The 16,490-nt window shown below is 41.8% G+C and overlaps 2 protein-coding genes across 3 annotated transcripts; both read right to left on the bottom strand.

The window, feature by feature from the left end:
- Nucleotides 1-412: 412 nt before the first annotated feature.
- Nucleotides 413-3,475, bottom strand: LOC110861794 (WD repeat-containing protein 82). The gene is made up of 5 exons (XM_022110924.2): nt 3,163-3,475; nt 2,368-2,749; nt 1,466-1,741; nt 832-924; nt 413-735 (listed from the first exon to the last, which is right to left on the bottom strand). The coding sequence occupies exons 1-5, from the start codon at nt 3,351-3,353 to the stop codon at nt 706-708; spliced, it is 972 nt and encodes a 323-aa protein (XP_021966616.1). The 5' UTR covers nt 3,354-3,475; the 3' UTR covers nt 413-705.
- Nucleotides 3,476-4,008: 533 nt separating this feature from the next.
- Nucleotides 4,009-16,274, bottom strand: LOC110861803. Of its 2 annotated transcripts, XR_004833264.1 has the most exons (14): nt 14,702-16,274; nt 12,303-13,420; nt 11,636-11,742; nt 10,813-11,012; nt 10,211-10,405; nt 9,982-10,144; nt 8,347-8,580; nt 8,124-8,282; nt 7,545-7,718; nt 7,292-7,479; nt 7,101-7,208; nt 6,635-6,797; nt 5,857-6,568; nt 4,009-5,763 (listed from the first exon to the last, which is right to left on the bottom strand). XR_004833264.1 is itself a non-coding variant. In XM_022110938.2 (13 exons), exons 1-13 carry the CDS (start codon nt 15,509-15,511, stop codon nt 6,384-6,386), a joined length of 3,804 nt encoding a protein of 1,267 aa, XP_021966630.2. In that variant the 5' UTR covers nt 15,512-16,274; the 3' UTR covers nt 4,009-6,383. The 2 variants fall into 2 exon arrangements, 1 of the variants encoding a protein (XP_021966630.2); XM_022110938.2 differs by having other exon boundaries at nt 4,009-6,568.
- Between the last annotated feature and the right edge of the window lie 216 nt (nt 16,275-16,490).

Here is a 16,490-nt window from a genome sequence, read left to right as displayed (position 1 = left end):
GTTTCCCAAACCTGTTCACTTTCATTCATGTAACTGATTATGATAGAGAATGATAATGAATGAAAATGAATTTCCTGTCATTTGAATAAAAATGAGTGAAAGATTCCGTCATTTCAGATGAATGACTGTGAATGAAAGATTTCTCACACATTTCATTTTTCACCCTATGCTTAATACATGAGGCGAAGTAAGAATGAAGTCAGATGAATTGAAATGAAATGAACTTGAGCGAAAATGACTGAATGTGAATGAAAATCTTCGGTTCGAAATCAGGATGACTGAAATTTGAGTGAAAAAGTGTTTTCGAACAGGTATGTTATTTCCCAGTGCAAGAAATGTATGGCAACCCGCAAGAAACGAAACACTGTCCAAAAATCCTGCAAATGGAGTAAAGTATGAATTGAAAAAGATGATTTGGTTGCCTTTTCTAAAACATATTTTATTCTGGATTTGGTTTTTTACTACAGTTCACCGTATTTTTTTAGACTTGTTATAAACGGCAGTCTGTCTACTCGAAAAGTAGCTAATAGGCTAAATATTTGTCAATTTAATGTCATGCCACATGTCAATTAATAAATATATGTCATAGATAAATAATATGTAAATAACGTTAACAATGTATAAAAATGAGGTGGGATTTTGTTTGGAGAGTATTTGGTAAGGTTTGTTTTGGTACATAACCGGATGTGGAAAACGTAAATGATTTCACTCTTCAATTGCCGGGAGCCAAAATGACTGCAAGAAAGAAATCGTATCAAGTGTTAATTGATGGCGGTGCATAGTTAAATATAGTTGATGAGATGGATTTGCATAATTGTGCTGTGAACTCACCATATTTGTACACCCGGTCGCCATCATCATATATTTCGGATTAAATTGGACACAGTGAACGGGTCCAGTGTGGTCCCCGGTCAGCACGGCCACCTAAAAATGACACGTGGAAAAGGAAAGCATAGTCAAGTTTTGGTCAAAATTTTGAAATGTATGAATTACTAGACGATCGGCCAAATGTAACTGATAAAATGGTGGTATGCTCTCCATTTTAAGCAAATTAGTGTCGATCCATTACAAAGTTAATTAGTACGAAATTTGTAAAAGACACGATCTCCCAATGGGCACGTTTGGCAAAGATATTTGCATCCAAAGTGGGGACAACGCACATTAAAGTCGACAAATTTTACATCTTCAAATTTACTGGGCGTTTTTTCCTCTTCAGATGCAAATATCTCTGCCAAACGTGCCCATTGGGAGATCGTGTCTTTCGCAAATTTCATACTAATCAAATTTGTAACCGATCGACTCTAATCTTGTCAAAATCGGTGAGCATACGCTTGGAGACCTTCATTCTAAAGTTTTGAGTCATGATTCTCCAGAATTTAACACATCAACAGATTACGCCTAAACATTGCGTGGTGGCCGATCATGTATTAATTCTGAACAATCCATAATTATTTATTCTATCCACCTTTCGTCCATGTTCCGTACTCCAGACGTGAATGGCCCCATCCATACTTCCGGACAGGACGAATTGTGAGTCAGGGCTGAACGAGGCTTCAATCGTGGCAGTTTTGCTGCTATTGAAGCCCGAGAATGTTTGGAGGGGGAGGCCGTGAAAAGCATCGACGAGACGAATGATGGGGCCGTGCGTGGAAATCATGATGGTCTTCCCGTCCGGCGAGAACTTCAGGGACGCCCACTCGTTCTCGTTGTCGTAGGCGAATTTAAAGGTGGAAAACGGCCCCTAAAAGTAAAAGGAGACAAATTACCATCATATTTTTACATATTTGTAATGACACACAACTTTCAAGGGTGTTTAATTAACTAAAATGTCAATTTTTCAATATTTCTTGCTATAATTTTGTAAATGTTTCAGCTATTTGTTGCAAGTATGTAAAACTATTCCATTCTGGTATCTATATTTTTCAAAAATACACGAAGTTTGTCAATATTTCAAGGATTTTATACTATAAAATTATCTCCCCAAAAAAATTTGGCCATAAAAAAATATAATAATTGCATTTAAACAATCCAATTTCACCAAGAAATCCAAGTGTTACATTTTTAAATCATAAATACTTAAGTATTTGATAAATATTTTGATGGAGTTGTTAATTATTGAGGTAGTTCACGCAGTCATTGCATTGGTAACTTTGTAAAATCAGTGTGTCAGCATAATTTGACAAACTTTTCCGAAATAAAGGGACGCCCTTGATCTGAGTAAGTTTTCAAAAATGTTTAACCTAATTTTTTACGTGAACAATTTTGTAAAGTTTGTAAGCTTACGGGTTTTACAATGTTACCAAAGCCTGAGTGAATTGAGTCGTTATTAGTAATTCACTTCGATAACCAATTTAACAAATTGCTCACCTTTTCGAAAGACCGCAAATCATACAACTTGATACTTTCATTGTTAACTCCGGCCGCAAAGATGAGTCCTTCCGGGTCAAAGCCGGCCACCGGGATGCCGAGCAGGGGCATCAAACCGATGCAATTTGGCGACCGTAAATCCCACAAGCGCAACGTCTTGTCCAGCGACCCACTGAGGAAGGTGTCGTCCATCGGCGACATGCACAACGTCGTCACCTTCTTCGTGTGTCCGGGAAAATAGCGGAGATATTTGTTATCGTGCAGGGACAAGTAGCGGATCGTGTCGTCAACCTTGGTGGAAGAATGGATCGCCGTGTTCTTCGCGTGAGTAAAGTGGATCAGGTCGACGCCATACTTTTTCGAGTTGAGGACACGTCGTTGTCTGTGAGAAATTGATAATTAATTACACATTAATTACGTGACTTATCGCCAAAATTGTCAAAACCAGCACATTTTAATAATTTCTCGCTCGCCTCTGGGAACTTATTTTAAAATTCTGGACGACAAATTTGTAGAGCTTGTTGTTCCCAATTTTTTAAAAATGTACACTCCAGATTTTGACACTTTTTGAAGGATGAGATCTCAAGGTTAAGAAGCCTTCAGGAAAATTGGGACTTATCGAAACTAGCTCAAAAACCTCACCACCATTCCATTAATCAACTCACTGACTACAAATTTGTCGGCCAGAATTTTAAAATAAGTTCCCAGAGCCGATAAATGATTCCAAATGTGCTGATTTTGACAATCTTGGTGATTCGTTATCGTAAAATGATTAAATTCGCTTATCTTCCTTACGTTCCCTTTTCACAGTCGTAAAGAACGATCTGGTCATCATCCGCAGAACTGATCAGGAGGTCGCCTTGTGGTGCGAAACACAGGGAATTTATACGGTCCGTATTTTCGCGAAATACTTTGGCGACACGAAATTTTCGAATTACACCGTCAACCAGATGCATCCCACGGTCGCCCAAGAGGTGGGTGTCCATTTCGACATGGGATTAAGCAATTAACTAACTAACTAATTAATTAATTAATCTGTCGTCCGAGAGAGCAAAAAGTTCTTCACAAAGTCAACAAGATTCGTGTGATTGTCGAGTTTGACTTTTTGCCTACCGCACTTGAGAACGGAAAAATATGAGAATCAGTGACGCGCATGAATGGATTGCATTTGAGACGGAAATTTTGGGATGGAAATTTTGAGACGGGAATTTGAGATTTAAAATCTTAATTTTGAGAGTAATAAGAGACGAAAATGAGATAAGAATAGCAATTTTCTAATTCTGCTCCTGGGACATTAATGATTAAACTAATTGGTACATAAATTAATCACGATGCTAAACATAATTTGGATAAATACGCAACAAATGAACCGTGATAATTGTGTCCGATCGTTTCCAATTTTCTGGTTTGATTTAAAAAATGTGTTAAATTCAGCAATATTTCCAGGATACATATTTTCATGAAAAAACGTTTTAAGAATGCGAATATGTGCAAATTTTGGGTGTTACATGTTATGCAAAAAAATAACTCATATTACGGATATTTGCATGAGAAATGAAATATGAAATTGTTCTTCTGCTTCTTTTAGACGTGAAAAGTGTGAATACGTGCAAATTTACGAGTATGCAAAAAATATCTTACTACTTTTTTTCAAATTTCTTACTTTATTACATCCAAATTCTTATAGTTTATCGGCGTAGCGTCGTGTTTTTAGTGGTGAAGAAATACGTTACGTTACCATTTCAAAGTTCCACCCACCATTAAGTTTGCCCGTTAACATTATTACAAAAATTAATTAGCTAACTATATTAATATTAATTATTTACGTCCTACATATTTATTCAGTAATTTGATAGCCTTGATCACCTTCATCTTATTAATTAATTGCCCTCCTCTACACAGATTTACATATTTTTGTGTCATTATAAATAAACAGGACAATGACAGCGACTTGTCCCGAGACTCGCTCCTCCCCCCGGAAAAGGGTTCTGCAGTAGTAAAATAGTAGTAAAAGTTGAAATAAAATGGCCTAAAAAACTAGCCTACGCCGGAGAGAGGAGGAGGACCAAGATAACGCAAGAGATAAGTAACATTGACAAGACTACAAATTATACATACATACATCGAGATAAAGATAACCGTAAAAAGTATGATAACCAGTCCATCATAATGTACAATGAGGAGGAAGAAGAAGAACAACAAAGTAATTGTTTTGCCTATCCACGTGGCGAAAATTGGCACATTTTTCGGCTAAAAATGTCCCCCGGGGGAAAAAACTCGTGTCTCTGCATTGGTAAAATTTTGCTAAAGAAACAAATTTTCATTTTGTAATTTCCTGAAAATTTCCAATTTTTCTGCATAAAAAAATCCTGTGCATTTTACTCTACAGACAAATTTTGCAGAAAAAAAACAGACAAATCTGCTGGAAATTTTCCATTTTTCTGCACATGTCGAGAAAAATGTGCAAATTTACGCCACGTTGATTTTCCCAAGGTCTCGAAGAATATACGCATTATAGTCCGAGCAGCACTACATATCTTTATAAATACTTTGCCAATATTGACGAGGAATATGTACATACATATTTCTAGATAAGCCCTCCACATATTCACTTATCTTATGCCTACCTACACCTTATATCAGCGAGTTACATACATGTAAATTGTTTGTTCACTACTCGTTACGTACTTAAGTAGTTTACAGTTTTTGAGTCAATATTTTCAGAATATATGAGAATTTTCCTCCTCTACTCGAGTTTATTTCGCTACGAAAGGCCAAAGAGTCGCGTCTCCCTCTTCTCGTCAAATTCATATTCATACGTAAATTTTATTTAATTAGTTTTACAATTTTTCAAATAAATTAGGACATAATTAAAACAGGTTGATTTTCTTTCCTGACCATCTTTTTTTAAACAATGGTACATACGTATTTCAGTTAATTTTACGTTATTCTGATTTTTTTAGTTATCAATTTTCCCAAAAAACGACAGGTACATACACAAGACCACACCCACCCACCATCACCCCGTGATTAATGGAGGTCTCCCCTCGTATGCTCTCCGATTTGGAGTAAATTAGTGCCAATCGATCGCAAATTTAATTAGTATGAAATTCGGGAAAGCCACAATCTCCCAATTGGCACGTTTGGCCCAGATATTTGCATCCCAAGAGGAGTAAACGCGCAGTAAATTTCACAGGTTTTACACTTTCAAAATTTTCTACGAGTTTTCTCCTCTTGGGATGCAAATATCTCGGCCAAACGTGCCCATTGGGAGATTGTGGCTTTCCCAAATTTCATACTAATCAAATTTGTCATCGATTAACACTAATTTGCTCAAAATCTGATCAGCATCCGCTCGTCGACCTCCATTCTTAGTTACACACCTAAAATTCATTCCTGTGAGAATATTACGATACATAAATTAATTAACTTCCAGCAGAGATTTTACGTATGTAAATATAAATAATTTTCATCCGAATTTTTTCTTACATGATCAATTCAGTACAACAATTAGTGGTAGCAGGGGATTTATAAATTAAATACATTACATTACATTCAATGACTGGCTGTGTGTGTGTGTGTGTAAATAGCAACAATTAATTAATTCAAAACACAATCCCTACTTATCTTATTAAATATGTAAATGAAGACGATATATACTCACATAAATTTCGTAACACGTGTTTCCTACTCATTTACATATGTATGTATAGAGAATGGCATCGTTAATTCATAAAATATTATGCACTATTCCTTATTACATGTTACCTTTAATTTAATATACTTCATAATTTTGACTTAATTGACTTCTTCCCAGGCTGCTCGTTTTTAATGATTAACAATCAATAAGTATTTTTTTCTCGTATAGTTACCTACCTACCTACTAGTTAATTAGTTAATTAATTAATTTTGAATTCAAGTTACAGTTAAATAAAACGGTATAAAAAAAAGAAAAGGAAGAAGACGAGAGAAGATTTCTGTGAGTTTCCATTTTTATCAGTTTCTCATCGCAACTATTACGAGTTGAGCCAAGGATGTTGCAAACATTCCGCGGCCGTGGCGCGTTTCGACGGATCGAATTCTAACATCGGGACTAAAAAGGAGGAGAATCCGTGCGCGTCGGCGGCACTCCATTCGTACTTTTCGTACAAGACGTCATTCAGCTTCCACGGTTTGAGACGGGTAATGTGACGAAGTTCACCTTAAAAATAGGAGAGCATAGTTAGTTTTCTGAGTAGATTTTACGTTTATAATTTGGATTGAGTACCTTTTCTGTTAAAAAAGTCTCTGGAGTACTTCCCATTGGTAGCTATTTGTCGAGGAATGGCTCCTAAAAGTTCGATGATGTGGGCTAAGTGATCCTCATCCCGGGAATAGTCGTCCCCCGTGTGTGGTTCGAATAAATAGTCGCCCGTCGCCATCTCAAATGCCTAAGGAGGAACAAACATGCTCACATTTTAACAGTGTTTCGGGTGCAAGTAACAACTTGGAAAATATAACGGGAAGAAAGTGGTTTTCTGCGGATAAATATTTCCACCTGCAAGAAATGCAAGTGCAAGAAACGACGCCCCGCCATACGGTGCCATATGGAGCATGTTTCTTGCACTTTATTGCACTTTCTTGAACCCTGAATTTCTTGACGGTGCAAGGAATTTAGCAAACTCGCAAGAAATAAAACACTACATTTTGGGACTGTAACACTGCATTTAGCTCATTCATAACTTTGTCCTCACCATGCAGGCCGTGCTCCAAATATCCGCCCCAGTTCCGTACTCTGCCCCCAGTAAGACTTCCAAACAACGGTATTGACGAGTTTGAATATCCTCCGTGAAATGGTGATCCTACACAAAATGGACACATGCAACATCATTCATTCATTCATCAGAGTGACGCATGTATAAAGAGTGCCAAGAAGACGACTTACGACCCAGCACGCATTTCCAAGATCTGCAATTTTAATCTGAATATCACAAATTTCCTTGACCGGGTCTGGCCGAGCAAGGATAGATTTCGAGTCGGGACATGACGTCGTGCGACGCATGGCGGAAGAAGACGACGAACTCCCCGCGGCACCACCACCACTGCCACCGCCACTCCCACTACTAACACCTCCTAAAAATTATAACGTAGTAGTCAAAATTGCCCTCCATTATTAAGTATTCAAGGCAAATATGTACCTTCATTCTGCATCATGCCTCCCGCCATGGCATCCAGTCCGCTCTCTCCCGTACTTTTCGACTGGTGCATGACCCCACCGCCGCCGCCGCCACCAACGTCGTCGTGCCCGTTCAGCGGAGACATGGTGATCATCGCGTTGGCCAAGTTGTTGAAACTGGACCTGTTTTCAACCGCTATTTGGACAAGAAAAACAATAGCCAAACATTGATTACATCATCCAATTGAAATTTGCTAATGAGTTGGCTTTAAAATCACTAGAAATAGTCACCAACTACTCGTGCAATATTGAGTTTTTAAGCATTGTTCAACTCGTAGATAAATTTAAGATGAAATCGTACAAACAAGTACAAAAATGTTAACTTTTTTCACTTTGAAACCAAACTGTTAATGAGTCGTAGACAATCTTGTCCAAAAATTAGCAATTTTTTTATTTTGTTAAAGTTTAAATTTATCTGGGAGTCCAAAACATGCTTAAAATTTCAATTTTGTACAAGTTAATGCACTAGTTATAGTGATTTTAAGTAAGGCCAACTAATCTAGAACTCATCTGCAACACTGAAATTTGCTACTTTACTCACCCAAGCTTTTATCCTCCCCTTCAGACCCGTCTCCACCACCGTCTCTTCTCATCTGGGGACGTCCCTCGTCGTCATCGACGTCCTCATTATTCGAATCGTCCCCCCTCTCACCGTTCTCCTTCTCCTCCTCTTCGCCACTCTTGTTATGAGATCGACCTCCTACAAATACAACACCCAATTAAATTTCCAATCACACCCACCCACTAAAAACAGCAAGCCTTACCCTCCGCGCCATCACCACCGCCGCCGCCCCCACTGCACGACGACTCTTCGTGATCCCCTCCGCCTGTCATTTCCTCCTCCCCGCCGCCATCCTCGTCCGCCTCTTTCAACTGTTGCAGCTGCTGTTCCAGCAGCTCGGCCTGCTTCTTGGCCTTCTTTTTCATTTTCTTCTTCTTGTTCTTGGACATTTTCGAGGTAGACGTACAACTCTGGAATTCCTTCGGGGCTGTGCTCACTGCAAGATGAGAGATAAACATATATTAATAAGTTTAACAAGCATTCATTGAGTACACGCACGTCAACTTTGCACATATTTTGCATCGCACCTCCGTCATCTTCCGGAATATGGACATATCGATTTATAAGTAGGATAAATTTACAACACAAATTTCATCCTTTTCCAGAAACACAAGTTTTTATGTCACAAATTTCGTGACAAATTATTTAATCTAGGATTCGATGACTCAACGTTAAAATAGTCAAAATTAGCACACTTTTTTTAATCAATTCTCTGCTCTGGGAATTTATTTTAAAACTAGCGTATAGCCCGGCCAAGGCCGGGTTCTAGAGTTCCAGTGGGGGGTGTGCCCAAAGCGAAAAATCCGTCATGCTATACTTTAAATAATTCCCAGTGGAGACTTCGTCGTACTACATACATACATCAGAGTGAGGGTTTGCCCCAGTCATACTGCATTTTAATTAACCTGGTCACAGTACAATTTGATTTCCCCCTGTGGGAGTAGTTGAATAGCTAATTACTTAAATTCCCGTCGTGTGGGAGTAACTGCATAGCTAACTATTTATATTCCCGCGCTTCACGCTCCCGTTCAGTTCCATAAACCCCAACTTCTATAATTAACGTCAAACTATTGACGGATTCGGATTCAGCGTCAAAAATACATTCGAATTGATATGCGACATCACGGATAAGCCATATTTGGCTGCCACGGTCACGGGAAGGTCACGGGGGCCTCGGAGGTCAAAACTATTAATGGCGTTGGATTCAGCGTCAAAAATACATTCGAATTGATATGCCACTCGCTGTGGGTGGAGTTTCTCAAACTAAAATAATTAATTAATAGTGTTTATCACGATCACTTATCATGATAACCACTATTGATGAGTAATGATGGTTGGTTGATCAGTTGATGTATGTATGGGGTAGCAGTTCATGCATTCATGCATGCAGTGTTTGCTCCGCTTCCTTCTTTGTCTCCTCTACGGGGCGACTTGCATTGACTTACGGACCGACCCAGAACTTAACACTGTCATTTTATGGTAGTGATTCTGAACGGCAAATTTGTAGAGCAGGGAGTTGCGAACTAAAAAATATACACTCCATATTTTGACAGGTTTTGAAGGAGGAGATCTCAAGGTTAAGAAGCTTTCAGAAAAATTGAAACTCATCGAAACCGGCTTCAAAAAATCATCGCCATTCCATCAATCAACTCACTCACTACAAATTTCTCGTCCAGAATTTTAAAATAAATTCCCAGAGCCGAGAAATGATTAAAATGTGTGGATTTTGACCATATCGAGTCCTACGCTATGTTTTTGCGAGCTAAGTATGTGAATATTGCCGTGAGTAGACTCCCATTAAACCATTTTGTAATTATAATTAATCTAATTCTTTTACCTGCCGACCCAGGCAAGCGTCCCCCCTGCATTTGCCACGTTGTCGCCTCATTCGCTAAATTTCTCACATACGCGTCATCCACACACATTAGAATATTTTCCGGCTTTATATCCGTGTGAATTATTTTGCATTTCGTGTGCAAATAATCCAGAGCTTGAAGCGTCTGCAAGAAAACAAATACAAAATCATAATTAACCACTTCCCAAAACAATCCAGACAAGAAATATACCTGTTTAATAATAGTCTTGACATTTTGCAGCGGAATTCCTTGATAGTTTGACCGAATGATCAACTTTAGTAAATTGTTTCCCAACACTTCAAACACCATGCAGACGTGGATCCCGTTCACCCCCGTGATCTTAAAGTCGTCCAAGAGTTGGACCGTCTTCTCGCGGTGAGGATCACCCACGTCAGACTCGCGCACCTGGAAAAACACCCACCAAAAATTAATTAGTTTAAAGCTAACCAACTAAACAATGGAGGTCTCACAGCGCATGCTCTCCGATTTTGAGCAAATTAGTCTCAATCGATCGCAAATTTAGTTAGTATGAAATTTGCGAAAGACACGATCTCCAAATGGGCACGTTTAGCCGAGATATTTGCATCCCAAGAGGAGAAAATATGTCTTAAAGTTGCCAAATTTGACACTTTCCAACGTTACTTTACATTTTCTCCTCTTCTGATGCAAATATCTCTGCCAAACGTGCCCATTGGGAGGTCGTGTCCTTCGCAAATTTCATACTAAATAAATTTGCCACTAATTTGCTCAAAATCGGATCACATCCGCTGGTCGATCTCCATTCTGAGAACAAAAATTATCTCTGAACATACGCATTTGAGTAGTTTGATTTCGTCGAGAGCCGTGTCCGTGTAGTGGGGCGCGCTCTTGACGACTTTCAGCGCCACGTACTGCCGACTTCGCTTCAAGTCCCAGCAGAGCCAGACGGTGGAAAAGTGTCCCCAACCGAGCTTCCTCACCACGTGGTAACGACTGTGAAATAGGTCCCCAATCCTCACGGGGTGGTAGCCACCTGTGCACACAAGTTGTTTTTTAGATGACGACCCTCCACATGTCACCAATCCACCCATGTGGTCAAGATACTTGGTCAAAATAGAGTATTTTGAGCCCCGTTTTTCCAAAGGGGGTGAATTTCCGGGGGTATTACACCCACAAAAAGACGACAATCTGCATGGGGAAGGTAACAGTCGTACAAAAACACAGGTTTTGTGAAGAAATTAACTTTCCATTGCAGGAAAAATACATTGTTTTCTAGATTTTTCAAAAATACAGTGAGGCAATTCACGCAGTCATTTGTAACTCGTAAAATCCGTGCGTTTTGTAACATAATTGTATAAATTTTTAAAAAATTAAGTGACCCCCTTTATCTGATTTGTAAGCTTACACAAAGTTGTAACCTTATTTCTCCTCGAAATACTTGCAAAATTGTGTAAAACTTTGCAGAATTTCCAGATTTTGGTAAGACTTGCGTGAATTGAGTCAATATATTTCGACACCTCTATTAAAAGCTTAATTTCTTCACAAAACCTCTATTTTCATACGACTGCTGCCTTCTCCAGGTAGATTCTCCTCTTTTTATGGCTCTAATACCCCAGGAAATCCAAACCCAAGCTCAAAATACTGCCCAATCCTCACCCTTGCAATAATCCTTGGGGTCTTCCTGCTCGTCGTCGTCGGATCCCAGGATTTCCTCGTCATCGTCGCTCCCCTCGCTCGTGTTGGACGAGGTGCGTGGGTCAGATCTGCCGAGAAGAAGAAGCAATCCTCTCATTATCAACCATTCTTGCCAAACCACCAGTTATGCAATATTCATCACCGTCATCATCACCATTTGTCGTCATCATCATCCAAGCAATGCGTGCGTATTAGTGAAGCAGGAAGAGTTAGTACTAAATTAAGACAATAATATCCATCCCGAATGTGCCAAATATTAGCACAAACAAACAACACCAAGTAAATCAAGACGATATCCACCCGAATAATGTGCGAAATATTAGCACAACGATGGTACACCACCAACAATACAATCCAACCCCAGCCAACTAAAGAACACTTTTATTTTCACATCTTATTGTTACTCGTACTCTACTACAACTAGCTAAACTACAACACATCAAGATCAAGACTACGCTACGAATCGCATCAGAAGTAGATATGCACACGTGTGTGAAGCATGAAATGAAACCCACTCAAATCCCATCAAAAAGTACACAAAAATAATCGACATTTACATAAATACATATTTGTAAAACACGTGTTTTTTAATAAGTTTTGAGGATCATCAATCATCACTCAAACGAACCCGGAGGAGGACGACCGTTGTTTATGAACCGTCCTACGAGTCGTGGCGTTGTTATCGTGCTTATCTTCATTATCCTCGTCACCCTTCTCATCTTCGTCCACCTTCTGGATCGCCATCAGCTTAAAGGTTGGAGGGTTCGAGTGATGCGTAAAGTCAAAGTCGAACACGAACTTGGTCTCTTTTGGGGGTGTCGAATCTGTCGCCGTGGACGCCGTGGGGACGCTATTCTTCTTCTTCGGGATGGAGGACGAACCCGTCGACGGATTCCGCGGAGACAACGACTCATTCCTTGTTTTCTGCCCACGTGGCGAAACAGAAGGTGTCGCCGAGTGCGGCGGTAGAAACATGTGCATCACACGTGTAAACGAGTTGACCAGTTTGGACCGGAGCATGTCCTGTTCTTCCTGGGCGGATGGGGGTGGTGGTGGTGGCATTGGGATGGACAGGAAGTACTGCGCCGGCGGTGGGGGTGGTGACGGGATGGGGGAAAGTGGGGGCGAGAAGTCGGATGGTGTCGCGTTCTTCAACGTTCTTCCGTGCACGGGACAATTGTCAGCTGCCGGGGGAATGTGGGGGTTGATAATTATGTTGGGACAGTTCTCGGGCGTCTGGGGCTTCGCGATTATGTTGGGACTGCTGCTCGTCACGTGGTGGGAGTGGAGCAGGTTCAACGAGGGCGGGCGGATGGGCGGCACGGTGACGGAAATCAAGTCTGCCTGCTTTCTTCCCCCGAGTAGGTCCGATTCTGAGGCTGACGTCCGTTCCGTCCGGGGTGGGAGGAGGGGTCCTCCTCGGGGCGATGTACAAGCAGCCTCTGGGATGAGGGTGGAGGACACGCATTTCCGGAGGAGGGAGCCGGGAGGAAATCGGTCAGCATAGCCGAGCGAGCTCTTCCTCCCCAACATGCTTCTTCCCTTAATCGTGGTCGTGGGGGTCGTATTGACCTCGTTGACTTCATCCTTCGAGGGGACAGTCTCTGCTAGGAAGCTGGGTCGTCGTGGAGGTGGTGGCGTGGTGGAAGAGACACGAAGAAGGAATATTTTGTCCTCCTCCAACGCCGCCACGACGTTCCCCCCGTCGACGACACCCGGCTCAACCACTTTCTCCAAGGGAGTTGCCTGAACCAAGGGAAATAAGTAAATAAAAGCCTCAGCTTTCTCCAAATTGGGGGACACAATTCCTCATGGGAAATAAGTTTTCCTTTTCTTACGGGTTTGCCACATTTCTTGCAGTGGAAACGAAGCAAGTCAAGAAATGCGTGGTGCAAGAAACTGCCAGAAAGTGTAAGAAATTTGTCATTTAGCCACGCGCTGTATGCTGCATTTACAGCGGCGGGACGTAGTTTCTTGCACCTTGCCTTTCTCCCAGGTCAAAATATCTATATGCAAGAAACTACTTTCCTGCAAATCTTTACTTGCACCTGCAACACCCTGAAAAATCTAGCCACTTCCAAAATTTCGAAAAGTACCCAAAAATTAACCACCTTGAACAAATCCTCACACCCGACAGCTATATCTGCAGCCCTGAAACATGACCACTCCCACTAATTTCTTCACTACCCTGTCTGACATAACCTTACATACTATACAATTTCGTCTCAAATTAGTCCATTGTGTTACGCACATACATAATTTTGCCTAGAAAAGTACATAGATACAACTGCTTCAACCCACTCACCAAAACTTTTACCTAGCCCAACTTTTCCCTTATTAATGTACACCTTTTCTTTCTTTGAAGAGATCAAAGAGTAGGTGAAAATGAGTCCCAAATGGAATGATACGTAAGTGAGACGACTGAATGTCAAATTCTCAATCAATTTTCAATTATTCTCGAGCAGAGGAATCCTTCCATCAGCCCAATCACTCACTCATTTTCGACTCGTTTATAAGAAATCCAAAAATAACAAAGAGCGAGAACCTACGTAAGGTGAAACTTTTGTCGGGGAGAAGCCCCACCCGTGTGTACGCAGGTTGGGGTGAAAGTCGGGTTTTTCTCTAATCAACAAGTTGTTGCGGCATCGCTTATGTAAAAAAAAATGCGGATAATAGACTCCTTCATTCAGGGTCGTCGTACATAAGTTGAGACGTTTCGACCCACGTACGCAAAAAAAAGTTGAGGCCCAGGCGTCACCACCCACGCCCCCACACAGTTTCAGGTGCAATCAAGAAACCAGTTGAAGAAATAATGTCAAGAAAGTGGTTTCTTTCGGGGAAATATTTAGATCTACAAGAAATGCACGGCGTTTAAGAAACCACTTCCCGATCCTGCATACGGTGCGTGGCTAGATAGCACCTCGTATTTCTTGCATTTCTTGCTTTCCAGAGCAAGAAATGTGGCAAACCCGTAGGTAAGAAACGAAACACTGCGTCCATATTTGTTAGAAAGAATACTCAACTTACCTCGGGGGAAGGATGAGACGACGATGATTCTGCCGCAATGTCCACACTTTCTCCTCCACCTCCTTTCTCCTTATCGTCCTTATCCTCGCCCCCCTCCAGCTCCGCGCCGCACGGGCATCGCTCCACCACCGCGATCCCTTCAGCCCCGCCGCCGCTCCCTCCGTCGCCACCGTCCCTTTTAAAGCGCGCCATCCTATCGTCCAACTCCTTTCCCCCTCCGCCACTCTCATCCCGCTCCTCCTCCTCCCCTGCATCCCTCTCACCCACGCCGTTCCTCATCCTCACCCTGAATCCAGCCCTTCTCCGTCCCCCCCGCGACAACCGCCTCCTCCTTGCCTCCCTCTTCTTCCTCACGCTCTGCCACTTCTTGTAGCACGCGACGACCACCAAGACGCCGATGAGGAGCCCCACGGCGAACCACAAGCCGGCAAAGTACACGCTGTAGTCCGTCATCACTTCTTGCCGCGGGGGGTTGGGAGCCACGACGGTCTTATTGCTCTCGTTGTGACGCCCGATCCGTGGTCTGCCCATGGACGGGGGTGGTGGCATGGCAGGTGCGACTCCGGTCCCTTCAGGCTTCTTTATGGCGACGGGACAGGCAAGATCCTCCGAGGACGAGGCCGGTGTCACGACTGATTCTCGATCTTGCTGATGTGCGAGCAGGAGGAGAAACCACTCTTCCATATTCGGACTGAGCCCGCGGTCCAGGGCGACCCCGTATTTATCCAGCCTCCCACAATGGGCAGGTGGTGGCGAGGATGATGCCATCACCGTCGCCCTGGCTTCGGCACTCTCACCCCCACCCATCATCACACCGCCGCGTTACCTCGTCATCATCCCCAAACAGTCTCCCAACGCTTTATCCACGCTACTTTCTCCGGATGGGATTCATAATGTCAAAAATAGCTTCAATTCTAGTCCAGCCTACTGGATCACATCATCATTTGTATCGCATCTATCCATCCAATAATGATACGGAGAACAATAGAGGCACACTTTATGTACATTCATATATTACACGCACCCAGTGTGATACAACCACGCAATAAATAAGGCACATCCATAAAATACAATGCCCACTTATATCACTCTACACAGATCCACCACCATAAAGTCGCACAGATTTCAGACTAATATTCACAATGCAACAAGATGATGAACCTCGAGTTGATTAAGTTTCCAGGAACAATCGGGACGTTTCTCACTCGCTCTCAGGAATAATGATTGAAATCCTAAAACACGACGCCGCCTCAAATGAAGAACAGGTGCAAAAGCAGGGAGACCAATTAGTTCGCAACTTTCATGCCGCTTCATCTATCTACTAATTCACTCCACTAGGATATACACCACCACCTTCTCGAGCACATTGTCTACAAAACCAATCTAAACACTCACTTTACTTTTAATATCACCCAATTTTCAATAATTTGGGAAATTTCAATCCCATCTCCTACCCACCACCCACGCTGCGATTGGCGAAAAATTCGATTACTATGTGCTAAAAGGTTGCGATTCTTATTCAGATGTGAGCCAATATCCAACTGGCGTGTGAGATATGATTGCCAAAAAGCGAGCGTATAAGACACAACAACATTCTACGCTTCTTAAGTAAGATTCGGCATAGGTCAACGACGACGAAGACGACGAGGATGACTTTGCAAAATGCAAACGCCAGCCAAAACCTTGCTCTTTTTATTTCGCACGTACCGACCGACCGACTTGTATACATACATCTCATTCAGTCACACCATCCATACGGACGAACGACTCGCATAAAAAATGGTACACA

The sequence above is a fragment of the Folsomia candida genome, unplaced genomic scaffold (assembly GCF_002217175.1).
Source record: "Folsomia candida strain VU population unplaced genomic scaffold, ASM221717v1 Fcan01_Sc045, whole genome shotgun sequence".
Classification (NCBI taxonomy): domain Eukaryota; kingdom Metazoa; phylum Arthropoda; class Collembola; order Entomobryomorpha; family Isotomidae; genus Folsomia; species Folsomia candida.
Note: the sequence above shows the minus strand (reverse complement) of the source record. Positions and strands in the feature narration are given on the sequence as shown.

Excerpts from the sequence above, each read along its gene's own strand:
- LOC110861794 (XM_022110924.2), bottom strand. The coding sequence starts at position 3,353 with ATGGACACCCACCTCTTGGGCGACCGTGGGATGCATCTGGTTGACGGT. Across the intron at positions 1,742-2,367 it reads ATTTGCGGTCTTTCGAAAAG|GGGCCGTTTTCCACCTTTAA; the intron begins GTGAGCAATTTG and ends TTTTACTTTTAG. Across the intron at positions 925-1,465 it reads GTACGGAACATGGACGAAAG|GTGGCCGTGCTGACCGGGGA; the intron begins GTGGATAGAATA and ends TGTCATTTTTAG.
- LOC110861803 (XM_022110938.2), bottom strand. The coding sequence starts at position 15,511 with ATGATGGGTGGGGGTGAGAGTGCCGAAGCCAGGGCGACGGTGATGGCA. Across the intron at positions 11,743-12,302 it reads CAACGGTCGTCCTCCTCCGG|ATCTGACCCACGCACCTCGT; the intron begins GTTCGTTTGAGT and ends TCTTCTCGGCAG. Across the intron at positions 11,013-11,635 it reads CCCCAAGGATTATTGCAAGG|GTGGCTACCACCCCGTGAGG; the intron begins GTGAGGATTGGG and ends TTGTGTGCACAG.